The sequence below is a fragment of the Triturus cristatus genome, chromosome 6 (assembly GCF_964204655.1).
Source record: "Triturus cristatus chromosome 6, aTriCri1.1, whole genome shotgun sequence".
In the NCBI taxonomy this organism is placed as follows: Eukaryota; Metazoa; Chordata; class Amphibia; order Caudata; family Salamandridae; genus Triturus; species Triturus cristatus.
This window is the reverse complement of record NC_140589.1, coordinates 1,323,697,742-1,323,718,835: the sequence shown is the minus strand read 5'-3', so window position 1 is coordinate 1,323,718,835 and position 21,094 is coordinate 1,323,697,742. Positions and strand designations below refer to the sequence as shown.

Sequence of the window (21,094 nt, the reverse complement as noted above, 5' to 3'; positions counted from 1 at the left end):
TTTTTTTGCATTTATGCCAATTATTAGACGCCTCTGTCTGTTTGGCTATGAGAACTATGATTCTGACATGCAATAAGGGGTCATATTCTGCAAGGGCTGTTCACTGTCTGAAGTAAAACATGGCTGCTTTATGGGAGCTGCACGAATGAAAGAAGCAAAAGTGAGACACACCAAGAAGTGGAAACAGAGTTTTCCCTATTGTCTTTGGAGCAGACAGATGTTTTGCAGGATCTGAAGTGAGCAGTAAGTAAGAATAGGACATGAAAAGAAAAGGGAAATTAATACTGAGAAGAAGTTTAAAGTTCTCTAAGTTAGAGCATGACACCGATGATGAAGTGCCAATAACACAGAGAAATAGAACAAAACTTTAAAAGACAAATATGGAGGAGAAAAATAAAAGGCAAATACTGCAATATTTGAGACAAAATACACCGACCTTCACGGTTTCCAGTCGAATTTGGTATCCTACAGTAAGTCCGACCCGTTCAGCTCTCTCCTTGGCAACACGCTCGGCTACAGTAATGGCAGAAATCCTGCGAGGCTGAGTACAGATGATGTTGGCCACTTGATCTGGAGGACCTTGTAGGGAAGCATCCAAAATAAATTGCGGGATCTGTGTTGTTTTTCCACACCTAAGTGAAAAAAAATGATAACAGGTTAGAAAAATATACATTTTAATTATGAAGCGGCAGGTTACACAGTGACATGAAGCTGGGCCATCCTTAGGAAACATAGCCATCTACTAGTGGTGTCACCAGAGATGATATTTGGTGCTCTGGATCACTTTACTTTGGGTTATACAAGAATCTTATAAAGGTGCTAAAAAACATAATAAAAATAAAATGCACACCTTTTTTATATTGTAAATGTTAAAAAGTGATCAGATGATGCAACGCAGAAAATATTTGTATGTGAAATTAAGGGTCAAAACAAAAACCGAAGATAAAAAGATTGACAGTATTGCCAAACATAAAAGGTAAGTATTAAAATGTAATCTTTGCACAAAAGAAAGTCTAAGAAAAATAAATGATTCTCCTAATATGGGGGATGGGTCTCCATTTTCTGACTGCTGAAAGGTGGGCCCTCGATTCCAACCCCTCTCTTCTAACTCTGGGTATTTGCACATTTGTGGAAAGGGTGCCAGAGCAAGACCAAGAATAAACAGACCTGGCAAATTTGGGTTACACTGGTGTGCCCTCCTCCCTTTCGGTTCAGCAACGGTCTTGCTCAGCTTCTCCTTCTTGAGTTGTCTTTCCATCAGTGATAGGATTGATAGGTAGCATAAGGTCGAAGTAGAAAGGGTATTAAGTAGTTCCAATATGGCCTCCGTGTTTGTAGTCAAATGATGTACTTAACTTGCACCTGCATCCTGGCACCAAGGTCAACTGGGAAGTCTGCAACAGTAATAAGAGGCCAGATAGCAGGATCCCAGGGGAGTGCAGCAACACACCCTCCTTTTGCGGTCCATCACCATAAAGATGCCAGCAGAGTATAGGGAGGAAAGAAATGTTCCAGTCTCCTCCCCTCACTCACTACGGTGTTGGCTGAGAGTCCCCCTAGAACTCACCACCCCACCACTACTTATGCATGTTGTATGATCCAATTCTTCACACAGTTGGACACTGTAAGATGCAGTGCACACTTTCCGAAGAGTACAATATTCTTAAAAAACACACTTCTCAGTCTGCACCTCCAAAGAAGACATCCACAATAAGCCATACTGTTGCATCATGAGAGGCAGATACAGCAAGGGACTGACATTATCTCAGACATAAGTGCAATATATCACATAAAAACATGTGTTAGAGAACAATTGCATGTCTTCAAATGAGCAGCACACTTAGGCTGCTTGTTAAAGCCAAACAAACTCCAGAAATTACTGGGTACTGGTGCTTACAATTGCTGACAGCTTCAAGAATTGGCATGGGTCCCATGCCAATAGCGTGCATGTGCTCTGCAGCTAACTAGGCATGATGTCTGGTCTTCATTTATCTTTCACTCAAAACTGAGAGGTGAGACTCAAAGGCCAGCTTCTTGTATCTCTCGAAGCAGAGGTTATTTATTTATTTATGGTATACTATGAACAATCACAGACAAACTGAGCCGGCTCTTTTCTCCTTTCTTAAGCCTATCCTTTTTGAATTCTAAGAGCTCAGCTCCAGCTCTTCTTTTGGCAAAGGTCCTTCTAATCTCAGATGTCAACCCATGTCATTGTTGATGATTATTACCTCTACCCCCAAATGGCAAAAAATAAGCTTGTTGCAAACTACATCTGTACTTACCCCAGTGTGCAAACCAAATAAGAATACAGGTATCGCAAAAATGTTCTTTCTTATGTTGCCAGGTTTTCCCAGTGATCAGTTCATAAAAATGATTGTGCTGGTTTCCAACCTCTGGTAGGGTTTGCATCAATCTGTGAAAAGGGGTTTCTGCATTTAAATGACTAGCCTAACTACAGTCTAGTGTATAATGGAAAGTTTAAGCAGCACATCGCTGAAACTAACCAGAGCTTAGGTAATGCATTCAGAACAGGCTAAAAATATCCGTCTTTAGTGTGTGGTGTCAATCAACCCTGAGGAGGTTGGCATGCATAACATTCTAACATGGGAGTTCTAGCTACAGCCTAGTACATCAGCAACATTCTGTGGCTTTAAATTGTTCACCGAAAGACTAATAAATTTCTCTTTGTTCTAAGTGTGTGATTTGCTGATCACAGCATTACCACCATTACCCAAAGTGAGGCACTTAGGAACCACGATTCAACTTCTTTCAGGAAGTGGAAATGAGCTCCTTTGCATGCACAGCTCTCTCTCCAATACCATATTAGGTTATGCCTCTTAACATTTTGTTTAGCATTTTGGGATTTTCTTGGTTGCAGAGAGAAAATGTACTTGGAAAGAAATAGACAGAAAACATTTTGGAAATGTTAATAAATCATTATCATGTTATGTGGCTTACCCCCACATCAACCTAGTGCTAGGTTGAAGTCATAATTAAAGACCTCTTACCCTGTCATTCCACTCACAACGAGAACTTGGTGCTTGGTCAACAAGTCAAGAATGATTTCTCTCATCTGCCAAGCAGGAAGATTCCTTCTCTCTTCCCACATTGATTGGTAACTTCGAGAACCCTAAAATAATAATCAGCAATGCAACCCCATTAGACAAAGTACATTATTATGTGTATATCTTCAAATACAGAAGGGAAACAACTCTACCTGCAATCTTATGCTTTGCTTTTAAAACAATGATTACAAAACAATGAACATGGCAATAAAAGTTTATGAGTGACACCAGCAGGACCTGGGATCAAAACGTTGCAGAACCAACTCCAGATATTTGACCCTACTGTGAGGACTTTTCTTTGTGTCATAAAACAGTCAGGGATTACCCCTAGCAGGGTGATGTTTGGGTATGAGGGAACCATTGTTTAGGTGGGGGGGACTGGGCAAATATGAGGCAATTGTGCGGTAGTAGTAGTAACATTTTATTGTATGGTTAATTAAAATCTTGACAATATAAAACATTCTGAAAAAATCATATTGTGCAAGAAACATGTAGGAGTAGTTAATTCATTATAGTGGCATGTACATGATCCAAAAGAAATATATCAATAGTTTAAAATCAACGATCGTGGTCTGGAAGACAATACGATTGTTCTAAAATCTGTAGCCGGTAGGCCGCGGGCGTTAGAATAGATTAATGTCTGTAGAGCCCTGTAGCCTTCACAAGTGTTATGGTATCAGTGAATAAAATCCATGCTCGATAATTGTGCAGTATTCTGTGTGCACAACTACCTTATAGGGACATTGGTGTCCCAGGGCCACTGGTATACTTCAAATTGGATAGCTGATTTACTCCCCTTTAGGTGCTTGACTCTGACCGGGTAGCAAGCAGTCAGGGACGGTTCCAGGAGGTAGAGAGGATAAAAAACTCAGATTTAGTATGACACAGTAAAAGATACGTTTGGAGTTGACAATGGTGAACGAAGTTCTGGCTTAGAAGTCCAGTACTTATATCCCAATGATGGTTAAGGCAGGCTAGCCATACAAACTACATAGCTTGCCTTATTCAAAACTTTAAAGGCTCCTCCCTGGAAAGTCATTCTGGCATTATTGGTAAACAGACTACACAGGCTCTTCTACAGAATGTCCGCAGTGAGACCTGCTCTGACTGCCACTTATTAAATGTGCATTTTCCTTTGTTTGCAGGCTCCCAGGTTCCAATGTGCCCCGATGCTTACAAGCCCATCTGTAAATCATACATTCACATACACACAACAGACAACCTTCATAAAAGTCCCAGACATCAACCTCTCGAGTGACTCCAGTCAATGAGACTGAATGAACCTTTACAAGGGAGTGCCAGTAAGCAATCTCCTACATGGTTACAGCTAAAAAGGCCTGTGTGCTTGCAATAGAATATCGCTGTAACTAGCATCAGGCACTGCATGGCAAGAATAAACATCCTAGGCAACCCTAAAAGAAAGCACAGAAACAAATTAAGTTTTCGAATCAGGGTCATTCTTTACGATCTGAACGGCCAAACATTCTCAAAGTCCATAATACTCGAGATGTCTAAATTCTGCAGTCTTCTTCTCCTGATAATGGCACTGTCTTGTTATTTTTTAAGTTTGAGAAGGACTGAATCATCAGTGTCTGTCAAAGTCCTGCAATGTCTTTCAATCCTGGTCCTGCATCCGTTTTTGTAGCTGATAATGGAAAAAAGAACCTGAAGGTGGGAGATAGGTTGAGGGGCATTGTGGGATTTGGGTCAAAGTCATCTTGAGTCATACTGACTTTATCTATTGTCAATGCCCACTGCACCAAGATGCAACAATGGGTTGAGGGAATAATGAACATAATATAAATCTAGATTAGGTTCAACAGTAAATCCTAAGCCATATAGGGAACACAGGCCCACAAAACCTAGACAACATAATGAAACATCTGGAGGTTCACAAACCTGAAGGTTCACAATTCCTTGTGGTACAATCCCTAAGGTATACCCTTTTGGCCCATGAAGCCAATAACATGAATGCATGCTTGCAGAAATTACCCCTAGAGGTATGATTTAAGTAGCACTGAGAGAATGCTAAAATCCATACAACACTACCAGTTAGTCTGGAAGGCAAATTACATGTATAAAAGAATCCCCAGCATCTGTCCTGGAAAAGAGTGCAAGGCATATGCAAAACACATCCAAATCAAAGGCACCACTGTTAAATCACATATGTAACTATAAAGATTGGGCTTCACATCTCCTAAGATTTCTTCCTTGGAAAGCTGATGGCTACAGGACTTTTGCACAACTCCAACAATATGATGCTAGTTTCTCTCACCCACTAACCTAAGAAAACTCTGACCAGTGACTAAACAAGCACCAAAATGTTTAAAATACGAAGATTTGTTGTGAAATTTGAGTTTTTCTATATTACGTTCTTATGCCTTCTGGGGCAACACATAATTAACAATATAGAAAGATTGTTGGAAATGCAAATAGAATGGTGACTTGGCAACAGAGAGAATAAACAGCAAAAAGGGGTGGCTTTTCTATCCCTGTAGCTACTGCCAGTAAGGCCTCGCCTGCAGTTTTGTATCCAGTTCTAGAGTCCAAATATGTATATAGATATAGCCAGATCAGAAATATGGTAAAAAACACAAGTAATATGGGAAGAAGAACAATAAGGTAAATAAATATTATATATATATATATATATATATATATATATATATATTATCTACTGGCGGCCGCCAGTAGATAGTTATAGTTACAACCTAGTTTCCATAGGAAATCTCAAAATTCTATTTTGAATAACTTTGGCGCCGGTTGACGAATCCTCGCGAAATTTTCAAAACTAATGGGGCGCTCCGTTCAGCTCCTACCCTGAAAGTCTCGGGGTGATTCGTCAAGCGGGGGCCGAGAAAAAGGGGGGTCCCAAAACGCGCTTTCCCCATTCATGTTTCCATAGGGCCTTTAGTCGCAGCTACAGCCCGAACGGCTGAACAGAATTACGTGAAATTTGGCAGAGAGGTAGCCATAAGGTCAAGGAAGTGCCTTTTGCAGGTCTGGTGTAAATCTGTTCAGTATTTCCTGAGAAAATAGCATTTAAAAGCATATCAATATCTATACGCGCGCACCGTGCGCGCACTGTGCGCGCACCCTGCCGTGCACGAGCGCAATTCTGATTGGTTGTTAGATGTCGGTAAACATTCGAATCGGTCGAAACCAGGAAGTGTCGGCCGCCATTTTGTCTCTCGCAGTCTGAGGGGGTGAAAAAAAAGGTGGAGAACGTGAAAAGGGGGCAGAGTGGACAGTTCCTGACCCCCAAGGGCGAAAAAAACTTTTTTTTTTTTTTTTAAATCGAGATGTGCGCGCACGGTGAAAAACCTGAAAAAAAATAAAATAAATAAATACATAACTTAGCATTTAAAAAAAACGTACAAATTCACTGAAAAAACCATAGGTTTCACACACGTTATAGTTACGAATTAGCATTTAAAAATCCTTGCAAATTCACTTAAAAAACCATAGGTTTCACACATGTTATAGTTAGCTGGACATTTCACTCGTAAAAAACCAATGAAATTCCCCCGTTATAGTTAGTGCAGGCAACTATAACTCACGCGACCGCAATCCTCTGCTGATGACGTCAGATATTACATCACTGATGACATATGTGTCTTTATGAAAAATAAATATTTGTAATATATGTATAGCTAAAGATTAATGGAAGAAGACATGGGTAAATAAGTGTCTAAATACAGTGATGTAATATCTGACGTCATCAGCAGAGGATTGTGGTCGCGTGAGTTATAGTTGCCTGCACTAACTATAACGGGGGAATTTCATTGGTTTTTTACGAGTGAAATGTCCAGCTAACTATAACATGTGTGAAACCTATGGTTTTTTAAGCGAATATATATATATATATATATATTCACTTAAAAAACCATAGGTTTCACACATGTTATAGTTAGGTGGATATTTCACTCGTAAAAAACCAATGAAATTCCCCCGTTATAGTTAGTTGAGATAACTATAACTCGCGCGCCCGCAATCCTCTGCTCATGACGTCACATATTACATCACTCATGACATGGTCAGTGGCATCACTCATGACATCACTGATGACATCATCCTTGTGATAGAGTGGCGGTCACGCGAGTTATAGTTATCTCAACTAACTATAACGGTCGAATTTCATTGGTTTTTTACGAGTGAAATATCCACCTAACTATAACATGTGTGAAACCTATGGTTTTTTTAAGTGAATTTGCAAGGTTTTTTAAATGCTAATTCCTAACTATGACGTGTGTGAAACCTATGTTTTTTTTCAGTGAATTTGTATGGTTTTTTAAACGCTAAGTTATGTATGTATTATTTTTTTTTTTATGGTTTTAAACCGTGCGCGAACGGTGCGCGCACCCCCGCGATTTAAAAAAAAAAAAGAATTTAAATGTTTTTTTCTGGCTTCGGGGTCCTTCAGGGACCCCCTGACCAAGGCTAGGGGGTCAGGAACTCTCTACCCTGCCCCCTTTTCACGTTCGCCACCTTCCTTTTCCACTCTCGCACTGAAAACAAACAAAATGGCGGCCGACACTTCCTGATTTCGACCGATTCGAACGTTGACTGGCATGTAACAACCAATCAGAATTACGCTCGCGCACGGTGCGCGGCTATAGATATGTATGTGCTTTTTACTACAATTTTCTCTGGAACTACTGAACAGATTGACTCCATATATGCAAAAGGCACATCCCTGACCTGAGGACTACCTCTCTGCCAAATTTCAAGTAATTCTGTTCAGCCGTTCGGGCTGTACCTTCGACTAAAGGTCCTATGGGAAAATGCATGGGGAAAACGCGTTTTGGGACCCCCCTTTTTTCTCGGCCCCCGCTTGACGAATCCCCCCCGAGACTTTCAGGGTAGGAGCTGAGCGGAGCGCCCCATTAGTTTTGAAAATTTCGCGAAGATTCGTCAACCGGCGCCAAAGTTATTCAAAATAGAATTTTGAGATTTCCTATGGAAACACGGTCCTAACTATAACTATCTACTGGCGACCGCCAGTAGATGATTAAATATATATATATATATATATATATATATATATATATATATATTTTAATCATGGGTTTTAACTGGTAGTCCCGGTTTTACCTTTGATTTTACCAGTCTTTTTACGAATGAATCGCTGATAATATTTATTGGAAGTGATTTTATAGGGGTACTATTCCGCCCACATAATCAATGGTGTCTATTTTTTCATTATTAACATGTTAATTTTTGAAATGATCCTTTAACACGATGAAGTTTCCCTAATATGCCTGGGATATATTAGCACTTGCTAGTAATCAGGATTAGATCTAAAATATTGATAATATGCAATAATCCCACAGGGGATTGATTAGCAATATATTATACAATATCACTGCATTTGCCAACTGAGAGAAAAATAACAGGATAAGATCTCATAACAGTACAGGCTTCTCGAAAAAATCGAATATAAATAGATTTAAAATGTATAATTTACCAACAGTTATGCTGCTTTAAATAACTGGTGATTTTTTAGTATGATTTTTTTTGCACTTGCACTTTACCTTGTTTACATATTTATTTATTGTATACTGCGATTTTGCACATTGTATAAATACGAATGTTAATATTTATATTATCAATATGATGAAATAATATTGTTTGTACCTTGGTATTTAAGAACAATAGCAAAACGAGTCTTTTCTCACTGTTTGTTCACCAGTATTTAAGTACAGATTGGCCGTATGCAGGTCATGTGATCAAGACAGTGTTTCACTGTCGAAACGCGTAATGCTGAAATGTCAAAGATGCAGATAATTTAAATGCAATAAACTGCACTTAAAAACTACGAAGAACACGCTGTGGTCCATACCTGTTTCCTTGGGGGATCCCAGGCACGACAGGATTTTGAATATGAATATATATATATATATATATATATATATATACATACAGCAACCGCAGCACTTCAAGAACAGCTTCAAACGCCCTTCCACCGAAGGTAATAAAGCAAGAGAACGGCACACCAGGAGAATGCACAATATTTATTGTACACAGAAAGCAAGACAACGCGTTTCGGCGTTAAGTCTTTTTCGAGTGAGCGCTATCAGGCAAATTCCCTTAGAAATAGATACCAGTGTTTTCAAACCTAAAAAACATAGAAAACATACTACAATAACAGACGGAGCTTTGTTGATACATCCACCCGATCAATTGTGTGATTGCGTCCGGGTAATAAATTCAGAATTCATTTCTCAAATACCCACTTTGCCACATGAACTAAATTGATTCATATGTACGCCACTAAATTGCACTTATGAAGTTGAATAAACAATATACATTATGCATTCGTCTGTGCCTCATTAAATTCAATAAAGTTATTTCATTTCAAAAACGCTCCGATTATATACGTTTGTCATAGTTTAAAGATAAGTAAAGGTGCCTTTGCTTGGGACTGATCATTGGTAAAATACCATATGTACGGACATCACTGTATCAACATTGATTTTAATTCCATACCTTTCGATTACCTGCAATAAGTAACAAATCATTTACGCTAAAAGCACCGCAGACGGCAAAAATTATTGTCAGGACAGTTACTGAATTATGGGTAATGTACCCTTGTTCGTCTTAGTTCTAATCGCTCAAGCTTCAAAAACAATACAATCGGTAATGTACCCTATATACTGCGAGCGCTGTGGGCAGCGATACCCATATTTTCTCGCTGTTCACAGTATTGCCTTTACAATTTTCTTATACTGGTCCAATTTTACATCATAGGGGATTGCCACTACAAAATTACCGTGCCTAAAGTGTGGTATGTGTGATATCTTAAACTGTAAAAGTGCTAATAGTGCTAATCAATGGAACATTATAGGCTAACTAATTGGCATGAAAATGACAATTCCCTATATTCAATACATAAAATAATTTTTATAATTATGTAGGTTTCCATGGCTAAATCTGCATGGAAAACAGAGAAATGTAGCCTCTGCTGATCCAAATTAAAAACAGTGATACAGTGCGATTAATATTACTGTGAGGAACGAGATGCGGTTGCTGAATCATGGTCAACCTAAGTGAGTGGCCAATTCTTCCCCACTGTTAAGGCCATTTGGGGTCTTTGTGTTTAAATCCATGATGTATCTAGATTCCTTTATTCTAGGATTGCGCTCCCGATCTCCACCTCGGACATGGGGTAAGATTCGGTCAATACCAAAAAAGCGCAGTAATTTGTTGTCACTATTATGTTTTTGTAGGAAATGTCGGGCTATTGGATAATTTCCATCCAGATTGGTTATTGCTCGTAGGTGTTGGAAAATACGTGTCTTCAATGGTAGCTTTGTACTGCCAATGTAGTAATAACCACACGGGTATTCCAAAGCATAAATGGTGTAATCGCTATTACAATTAATGATTTTCGTAATTTTCTTGGTTAGTCCAGTTTTTGTTTTATATGTTGTGCGATTTACACCATTTTTGCAAGCCTTGCATGATCCACACGTAGTGAACCCATTGGGAGGATTCAGCCAATTTAAACCTACTACTTCTTGGGGATAACTGTGAACCAGGGAATCTCTAAGAGATTTTGCTCTCCTGTATGTTATCTTGGGATTTAAGCCTACATGTTTGCCTATTATGGGGTCAGCTGTAAGTAAACCCCAATGGGCCTTCATGAGTTTTCTCAGATCGGTTGCACCTTTGCTAAAGGTGGTTATCATTCTCGGTATTTTATAATTTTTTCTTAAGACAATTGGTTCTTGTTTTTGTGGGTCCTTGAAAAAGAGCTCCCTCTGTGTTATGCCTTTTAGTTTACTTTTGGCACTTTGCAAAGTTTTCATACCATAACCTCTGGTTTTAAATCTGTTTATCATTGTTGTCTGCTCTGCAACAAAATTTTCTGTTGTACTGCAATTGCAGCGAACCCGCAGCATCTCCCCATAGGGGATGCTGTTAATAAGAGGGACAGGATGGTTACTTGACCCATGTAAGATGGTATTTCCTGCTGTCTCCTTTCTATGGAGACATGTCGTTATTTGGCCATCCACAATCTGTATACAGATATCCAAGAATTCACAATAGTTTTTACTTAGTTTATATGTGAATTTAAGATTAAGATCATTTGCTTCCAATTTCTGTATGAATTGGATGGCTTGTTCATCGGGACCATCCCAAATTAAAAATAGATCGTCAATGTATCTAACCCAAATGGGTATATGGTCAGTATATTGTTCATTTTCTTCGACCCAAACAATTTGCTCCTCCCACCAGCCTAGGAACAAGTTTGCTAGGCTGGGGGCAAAGCAAGTGCCCATTGCTGTACCTGAGCATTGACGATAGATGTTTTTTTCAAATAGAAAAATATTTTCTTCCAGACAGTAAAGCATCATGGTTTCTAACATAGCATTGTGTTCCCACATAGTAATAGGTCTACTTTTAAGAAAATACATGCAAGCCGCAACACCTTTTTTCTGCTCGATACATGTATATAAAGAACATACATCAAGGGCAATCATTGTGAAATTGTCAGGAACTATGTGAACGCCATGACTCTAAGTAATCACTCTCTGAAAAGACATCGAGTCATCGAGAAGCCTTCTCTTTGCAACTGTTGGTCTGCTGTTCCTTGTAGGTCGACCGTTACAAGATGGCCGCCTAGTTTACCCCAGTATTGAAGGGAGTTGGAAGTCTCGCGGGAAGTGAGATTTCGCGCGCCGTGGAAGAACGTTCCACTGCGCACTTCAATTCGCCTAAGTCTGAGAGAGGTTGTGTTTGCGGAAGGCTCTCAGGTATTCTAGTCAGAGCGTCTGTTTTTGTACCTTCGCGTGTAACCACGCGGTAGGAACTCTTGTCCCCAGACCTACACTCATGTAGTGGGAGGTCGTGAATGAGCACGTCAAGAGAAAAGAGTTTCCAGTCAGAGAACTCCGTTAGCCCCTCTAGCTGCAGAAGAGGTAGCGGAATCCAGAAATACAGAATATCGTCGAACTACTGAGAACAAGATATCTTGTGTCTCCTTTACTCCGGTAGGCTTACCGTCGAGAGAAGGAGACTGAAGTTTGTCAGCCAACCAGTTGTAACAAGAAGCAAGTAAGCACTAGACTGTTGTTGCAGCGCATTCCTAGTTCTTGACTGAAAAGTGCTTACGCCTGCTGCACGGAATTCCTTGCCTCCCTTGCGCTTTCCCTATTCTTTCCTTACCGTTTTCCTTCCCTGTCCCTTTTTGCGCGATTTCAAGCCGTGAAGCAGAGCTACAGTGGAGCAGGGATAATCATTCAAAAGCGAAACCTCTCCTGAACTAAACTTTCATCTTTTGGACTACACCAAGTATTAACAGAAGGAGGTAACGATAGGAAGATCAGAGAATAGGTAAGAGAGAGGGAAGAGAAGGAAGTATACTGTAAGCAGAGAGCATTAGAGATTTAGAATAGGACCACTTAACCTGTATTTATCCCTCTGTGCATTAGGTCATCCACTTAGTCTAATCAGAAGTGGACCTCTGGTCATAAGAAGAGAAGCAAAACTCCTGCAGACACCTGGTAGGCAAAGGGGGGGAGGAAAATAAAACTGGAACCGTAGAGATTAGGGGGGTAAGTCGAGGCATAAAATTGAAATGATGTTCCCATCTGTGCATTAGGAATCCTCCGGAAATCGTCACCTGACTGAGGAGGGAGTCCAGGCCAGCACGAGTGTCTCTTCTCTGTCCCATTCCCCTTTCCCCCCATCTGGAGCAGCTGCTCATACGCAGTGTGTTCCGGAGAAGGGGCAAGGGGAGCTAGCATCATTCTGCCTCCGTGAAGATAATTGGTGCCGCAGTCTTGACAGATTGAAGTGCCCAGTGGAGTGTTCTTCACCCGGGTAGAATGGCGGAGGGGTTTAGTTTAAAAGCTTTGGGAGAAATGTTGGAGGGAATTCAGAGAGATCTAGGGGTCCTGAAGGATGAGAATAAGACCTTAAGACAAGATGTAGTAATGTCTAGACAGGAAACAATTCAATTAGCTCAGAGAGTTAGTGACATTTCTGCCGGGGCGTCACCTGCTCAAAAACTTTCAAGTAGTTCACTCCCACATCACGACCCTCACACAGTAGCTCAGGTGGTCCATTCGGTTTCTCCCATTATTCCTTTAGCTCCCCCAGAAAGATACAGTGGAGATCCCCAAAAGGCCCAACTCTTTCTCACTCAGTGTTCTTTCCACTTCATGTGTCGGGCAAATCTCTTTCCTGATGCTCAGTCACGGGTTGCGTTTATCTTATCCTACCTGGGAGGGGATGCAGCAAATTGGGCTATGCCCTTAGTTGCCCGAGATGACCCCTTTTTGTATAATTTGGACAATTTTAAAGCAGAATTCCTTAGGATTTTTGATAGACGTAGAGTGTCCCAGGCTACGGACAATGAATTATTAGAATTGCGCCAAGGGAATAGGGATTTAATCACCTATCTAACACAATTCAATAAATTATTAGTAGAGACTAATTGGCCTGAGGAGAAAAGAGCAGCCTTATTTTATCGGGGGTTGAGGGATGATATAAAAGACACCTTGGCACAGATTCCTAATCGACCCACCAACTACTCTGAATTAGTGGATTTGGTTTTAGAGATCGACTTTAGAAGTTCAGAGAGAAGAGGAGAAAAGAAGACCAAGGATTTTCGTTGGAGTTTCCCACGATTCGAGCGAACAAGAGCAGAAGTTGGCAAATCTCCGGGTGGAGGTGCAGAAAGTGAACCAATGCAGATTGGGTCAATTCGTGGGCCCCTCAGCAAAGAAGAGAAAGAACAGAGGAGGTTAAAGAAACTGTGTATGTACTGTGGAGGAGCGGGGCATTTTGTGAGAGAGTGCCCAAAAAAGCCTAAGCTGTCCAATTCGGGAAACTTGTAAAACCATCTGTAGGCGGAGTCGCTCAGGTGGTGAAAGATGTAGATTCGGCTCCAAAGATTCATCATATCATGAACACCTTGCAGACTCAGACCCCGCATTTGATTTTATCAATGGTTCTTAAGTTTCGAGAACAGGAGATTTCTGGTGTGGCCATTATGATTGATTCTGGAGCCACGGGCAACTTCTGTGATATCAAGTACGCAAATGAGATGGGGATTCAAGCAATTCGCAAGGAATGTAAAGAATCAGTTCGAGCAGTCGATGGAACTAATCTCTCTTCTGGCCCAATTACCCATCACACTGAAGAATTGGAATTAATTCAATCCAATGGTCACCGTGAGACCATTCAATTCAACTTGATTGATGCTCCACAATTTCAGATCATTTTGGGGCTTCCTTGGCTCTCCTTGCATAATCCTACAATCAATTGGGAGGATCGCATTGTGGAGATGGACTCGTCATTCTGTACGGAACACTGTTTCGTTGATCCTACTTCTGCCTTGGAGCCTTCTTTATCCACTTTGTTATCGTTTGGTGGAGGAGCTATCGGAGTGGTCAACACCTCGAAGATTCCAATAGAATACCAAGAATTCCAAGAAATTTTCAGTGAGCAAGAGGCAGAGAGGCTCCCACCACACCGTCCCTATGACTGTACCATTGACCTGGAACCAGGGGCCATGCTACCATGTAGTCGGATTTATGCCTTGACAGAAGCCGAGAACAGCTATCTAAAAGAATACCTGGACCGTTATCTGGCTAATGGATTTATCAGACCATCCCAGTCCCCAGTGTCATCCCCACTTTTTTTCATTCCTAAGAAGGAGGGATCGCTGAGGACATGTATTGACTATCGAGCAATCAATCGGGTCACGATTAAGAACCGTTATCCTCTGCCCTTAATTTCGGACCTTTTAGATCAGCTGAAGGACGCCAAGATCTTCACTAAATTGGACCTTCGTGGTGCTTACCATCTTATTCGCATGAAGGAAGGTCACGAATGGAAGACTGCTTTCAGGACCAAGTATGGGCTCTTTGAGTACCAAGTGATGCCATTTGGTTTATGTAATGCCCCGGCGGCCTTTCAGCACTTTATAAATGACATCATGAATGATTTGGTGGATCGAATTGCTGTTGTATATTTGGATGACATCTTGATTTATTCTAAGGATCCTCAGGAACATCCTCAGCATGTCAAAACAGTTCTTGAAAGACTACATAAGCACAAACTATATGTAAAACTGGAAAAGTGTGCCTTCAGTGTACAGACTGTGGAATTCTTGGGATTTGTGCGGTCTCCTGGAGGCATTACAATGGAGAAGAAAAAGGTGCAAGCAGTTGCCGATTGGCCTTCCCCCCAAAGATATCAAGGAGATTCAACGATTTCTGGGATTCGCTAATTTCTATCGACGATTTATCCAGGGATTTTCTCAGAAAATCATTCCAATTACCAGACTACTCAAGAAAGGAGTGAAGTTCCAGTGGTCAGAAGAGGCTGAACAAGCTTTTCGTTTCCTCAAAAACAGTTTTACTACTGCGCCTATTTTACTCCATGCGGATCCCACTGAACCCTTCTTTGTGGAAGCCGACGCTTCAGATCAAGCAGTAGGGGGGGTCTTGTCCCAACGCCACAAATCAACTGGACAGCTACATCCAGTGGCATATCACTCTCGAAAATTAAATCCTGCTGAGATTAACTATACCATTGCCGAAAAAGAACTGTTAGCAGTAAAGGATGCGTTTGGGGAATGGAGGCATCATCTACTGGGGGCGAGACACACTATAACCGTGTATACTGATCATAAAAATCTCCAATTCCTCAAATCTGCAAGAACTTTAACTCCGCGTCAGCTGCGTTGGTCCTTGTACTTCGCAGACTTTGACTTTGTGATTACTTATCGACCCGGAAACAAGAATGGTAAGGCAGATGCCTTGTCCAGGATTCAAACAGAAAGTTCTGAACATTCCGTTACTCCGCAGCCTATTATTCCAGCATCTAAATGTGTGTGCACCTTATCTCTGGCTGAGTTCAAAGAAGAAGTCGGGAAACAGATGTCTGCAGCAGAAATGGCGGAGTGGGTTAGTCAAGAAGAGGGCAGAATCATCAAGGATTCGTTACCGTATCGAAAGGGAGCGCTGTATCTACCAACTACTAAAATTCAATAACTAGTGTTGAAAGACTGCCATGACCATCCTCTAGCAGGCCATAAGGGAATCTCGAAAACGATTGACCTAATTCAGAGATATTTTTGGTGGCTGTCAAGAATTCCTGTCATACAAGGGAAACACGCCCTTATGTAAACAGGAGAGCTGTTACATAACTCAAGGAAAACACGCCCTTATGTAAACAGGAGAGCTGTTACATAACTCAAGGGAAACACGCCCTTATGTAAACAGGAGAGCTGTTACATAACTCAAGGAAACACGCCCTTATGTAAACAGGAGAGCTGTTACATAACTCAAGGAAAACACGCCCTATAAAGGGAGGAACCGGGAGGTACAACGCTGTCGGATATTGTGTTCACACCGACGTACCTGCTTCGTGAAGAGCAGTGTTCCGGAGTGGTGCTCCAGTAAGGCAAGAACGGAGGTAGGTCGAGTCGTTACTCCCTGGGCCGTGTCTTGCCCCATCGTCACCTGTGAAGGACCCGGAAGCTCTACCGGTCAACCATTGAGCTTCGCTTTTTGACTCGGCTGAGTCCAAGCGCAGTGGCGCTTTTGCTGGTTGGAGTCGTAACTCCCAGCCCGACCAGAGACACAGGGACTGCCAGCTGTAACGCACACCAGGAGGTGTTTGCCGCGTTACAGACTCGGAAGTCCACAGGATCGATCGAGCGGCTGCTCTCGGTTCAGTCTTCTTGCTTGTGATTGGGGTATCGGTGACGCATCACCAGGAGGTGACTCCGCGTCCCGGTGCAGTCTGAGGAAGAGGTTGAGCGGCTGCTCCCTTCAGGTAGAGACCCCGGCTGGCTGTTTCCCTGACTCCTCGATTCTCCCCAACACTCTTCGTGCCCCTCACAGCCTACCGATTGGCATTGTCGGCCATTTCATTTCTGCCCTCTGTTGGCATACGCCGGGACCGGCGTATATGCAGAGGACGGTTAGGACCATCCGTGCTGTGGGCTGGTAACGTACTTAGCCTGGAGGATTCCAGTGACTATAACTTTTGTTTATTCTTTGTATTATATTTGCCTTCATTAAAACAACTAACCCTTCACTAGTGGTTGCGTCCTCATTGTCGTGTCTGTTAAACGATCCTGAGACGTTCAGGGCGTTACAGTGGCCCAACATGAATTCTCAGATTAAAGAGTATGTGGCAGCCTGTGAACTCTGTGCCAGGGGAAAATCGAATAGGCAGGCTCCTCAAGGGTATTTGCAACCCCTACCCACACCCAATCAACCTTGGCATACTATTACAATGGATTTGATTACCGACCTTCCTTTGAGTAAGGGGTATAACACAGTATTGGTGGTGGTCGACACCTTTACCAAGATGAGTCATTTCATACCAGTAAAAGGGGTTCCTTCAGCTGCCGAGTTAGCCAGACTCATTCGGGAAAACATAGTGAGGATTCATGGTGTCCCAAAGATTGTTATTTCCGACAGAGTTCCCCAATTTGTGTCCCACTTTTGGAAGGCATTTTTGAAAGGATTGGGAGTGGAGGTCAGACATTCTACCAGTTATCACCCCGAAACAGATGGCCAGACGGAGAGGGTGAATCAAGAGTTGGAACAGTATTTACGTCTGTTCCTTCTGGATCGGGGTGGCCAGTGGTCAGAAATGTTATGGATGGCGGAGTTTGCACATAACAATGCAAAAAATGTTTCCACAGGATATTCTCCCTTCTTCCTAAACTATGGGCAGCACCCAAATCCTTTCAGTAGTCAAGGAGATTTTAGGGTTCCAGCAGTCAACAATTTATTGTCAGATTTAAATTCAGCTCGTAAGTCAGCAGAGTCCAATTTATTGAAGGCTAAGGAGGGCTACAAGAGACAGGCAGATAAGCACAGGCGAAAGGCACCCCAGTATCAAGTAGGAGATTCCGTATGGTTGTCCTCACGACATCTTAGACTGAAGGGAAATAGAAAATTTCAGCCTCGTTTCATAGGCCCATTTCCAATTGAACAAATACTGGGTCCAGTCACTGTCAAACTGAAATTACCTACTCAGTTAAAGATCCACCCCGTGTTCCATGTGTCCCTTTTGAAGAAAACTGTTTCTAATCTCCGATTACAGAAACCTCCACCCCCTCTGATGTTGGGCGAACATGTAGAGTATGAAGTAAAAGGGGTTCTGGATTCAAAGGAGAGTAGGGGAAAGTTATGGTACTTGATAGACTGGAAAGGTTATGGACCCGAAGAAAGGTCTTGGGAACTAGCTGAGAATGTTCATGCTCCCAAACTGATAAGACGATTCCATACGCAGCATCCTCTGAAACCGAGACCGATGGATCGGTCCTTGAGAGGGGGTACTGTCAGGAACTATGTGAACGCCATGACTCTAAGTAATCACTCTCTGAAAAGACATCGAGTCATCGTGAAGCCTTCTCTTTGCAACTGTTGGTCTGCTGTTCCTTGTAGGTCGACCGTTACAAGATGGCCGCCTAGTTTACCCCAGTATTGAAGGGAGTTGGAAGTCTCGCGGGAAGTGAGATTTCGCGCGCCGTGGAAGAACGTTCCACTGCGCACTTCAATTCGCCTAAGTCTGAGAGAGGTTGTGTTTGCGGAAGGCTCTCAGGTATTCTAGTCAGAGCGTCTGTTTTTGTACCTTCGCGTGTAACCACGCGGTAGGAACTCTTGTCCCCAGACCTACACTCATGTAGTGGGAGGTCGTGAATGAGCACGTCAAGAGAAAAGAGTTTCCAGTCAGAGAACTCCGTTAGCCCCTCTAGCTGCAGAAGAGGTAGCGGAATCCAGAAATACAGAATATCGTCGAACTACTGACAACAAGATATCTCGTGTCTCCTTTACTCCGGTAGGCTTACCGTCGAGAGAAGGAGACTGAAGTTTGTCAGCCAACCAGTTGTAACAAGAAGCAAGTAAGCACTAGACTGTTGTTGCAGCGCATTCCTAGTTCTTGACTGAAAAGTGCTTACGCCTGCTGCACGGAATTCCTTGCCTCCCTTGCGCTTTCCCTATTCTTTCCTTACTGTTTTCCTTCCCTGTCCCTTTTTGCGCGATTTCAAGCCGTGAAGCAGAGCTACAGTGGAGCAGGGATAATCATTCAAAAGCGAAACCTCTCCTGAACTAAACTTTCATCTTTTGGACTACACCAAGTATTAACAGAAGGAGGTAACGATAGGAAGATCAGAGAATAGGTAAGAGAGAGGGAAGAGAAGGAAGTATACTGTAAGCAGAGAGCATTAGAGATTTAGAATAGGATCACTTAACCTGTATTTATCCCTCTGTGCATTAGGTCATCCACTTAGTCTAATCAGAAGTGGACCTCTGGTCATAAGAAGAGAAGCAAAACTCCTGCAGACACCTGGTAGGCAAAGGGGGGGGAGGAAAATAAAACTGGAACCGTAGAGATTAGGGGGTAAGTCGAGGCATAAAATTGAAATGATGTTCCCATCTGTGCATTAGGAATCCTCCGGAAATCGTCACCTGACTGAGGAGGGAGTCCAGGCCAGCACGAGTGTCTCTTCTCTGTCCCATTCCCCTTTCCCCCCATCTGGAGCAGCTGCTCATACGCAGTGTGTTCCGGAGAAGGGGCAAGGGGAGCTAGCATCATTCTGCCTCCGTGAAGATAATTGGTGCCGCAGTCTTGACAGAAATTATCCTTCCATTGCACATCATAGATTCTTTTCAGAAAGTCTGAACTATCTTTGCAGTACGATCTTAAATTTACCACATATTTGGAAAGGTAAAAATCCAAAAATATAGAAGTATTTTCCAATAGTCCTCCATTGGAGGAAACTATTGGACGCCCTTGTGGATTAGTGGCATTTTTGCGGATTTTAGGGAGGAGATACAAACAGGGAATACGTGGATTATCAGTCTTTAAAAATGTATATTCATCTTCATCCAGAAGGCCACAATGATACCAATTCATCAGTAAATCATGATAACGTCTGATCGATGTTTTGTATCTGTCCCAATTGATTTCTTCATAACAGGTATGATCAGAGAGTTGTCGCAGGGCCTAATCCCAATATAGTTTTTGATCCATAATTACAATATTGCCCCCTTTATCAGAGGGCTTGATAATAATGGTAGAGTCTTTCTCCAATACTTGTAGGGCTTCCCGTTGGTCTTTAGATAGATTTTCATATTGTCTATTCATTTTCTTAGAACACAGTCGCTTTAAGTCCTGTATTATGAGTTGTAGGCTTCAATATTGTCATGTGGGACGTTGGGATTATATTTAGATTTCAGCCCACTGTGATATGTTTGGTTAGATTCCACATCAAAATATTCCAACATTTGTACTACGTTTTTGTCTTGTTGTTGATTATTCTCCATTGCTAGATCGTAAAGGTCACACATAATTCCAATATCTCCCACTTGGAATTCATCAAGGGGTATTGTTTCCCCGTGTTTGTTGGAGCTTTGTGATCCTATTGCCATTTTGTACAGTTTCATCAATTTAAGTTTACGAATAAAAAGAAACAAGTCAATTCTAGTATCCGTATAGTTGAAGGAATTACTTGGACAGAAGGATAAACCTAGGAGCAGTACTGATTCTTCGATCATAGATAATGGGCGAGACGATAAGTTAATAATGGAATTCACACCATCATTGTCCTCAGAGTCATTTGTGATATACTGTGTTCTTCCTCCCCTTCGCCTCACTCGTCTACGTCTTTTCTTATTCCTCTTCCTTTTCCTCTTTCGGGACCTTTGCCTCTTGTTCCTCTGCCTCTTCCTGTTTGCTTGTCCAGTTGGGCCTGATCTTTCTTCTGTTTGAGGATTTGAAATTCGTGAAGAAAGGTTAGCGGGCGTAGGCCTAAAGGGGCAACTGTATTAAGTACATCTGAGTCAGAACTTAGATCTGAACTGGTTCCGGTAGAGATTTCTTGTTCCCTCTGCTTACCTAGGGTTGATCTTAGATTTCTTTGTGCCCAGTCAAAACGTTTGGCATATGTAAGAATTCATCCTTCTGCGTAATCGCGTTTATCGCGTAAGAACTTGCGTTGTTTCTTTATTTTGATGGTATCTTCATATTCTTTAAGTTTTGTTGGT

The 21,094-nt window shown here is 41.9% G+C and overlaps 1 protein-coding gene across 2 annotated transcripts in view; it reads right to left on the bottom strand.

The window, feature by feature from the left end:
• The window catches only part of DHX57 (DExH-box helicase 57), a 387,132-nt gene that overhangs the window by 194,268 nt on the left and 171,770 nt on the right, over positions 1 to 21,094 (bottom strand). For both annotated transcript variants that reach the window (XM_085612312.1, XM_085612311.1), the window contains 2 exons: positions 3,009 to 3,130; positions 437 to 632 (listed from right to left, as the gene is read on the bottom strand). In XM_085612312.1, coding sequence (XP_085468438.1) covers positions 437 to 632; positions 3,009 to 3,130 — 318 coding nt within the window. The remainder of the gene's footprint in view (positions 1 to 436; positions 633 to 3,008; positions 3,131 to 21,094) is intronic.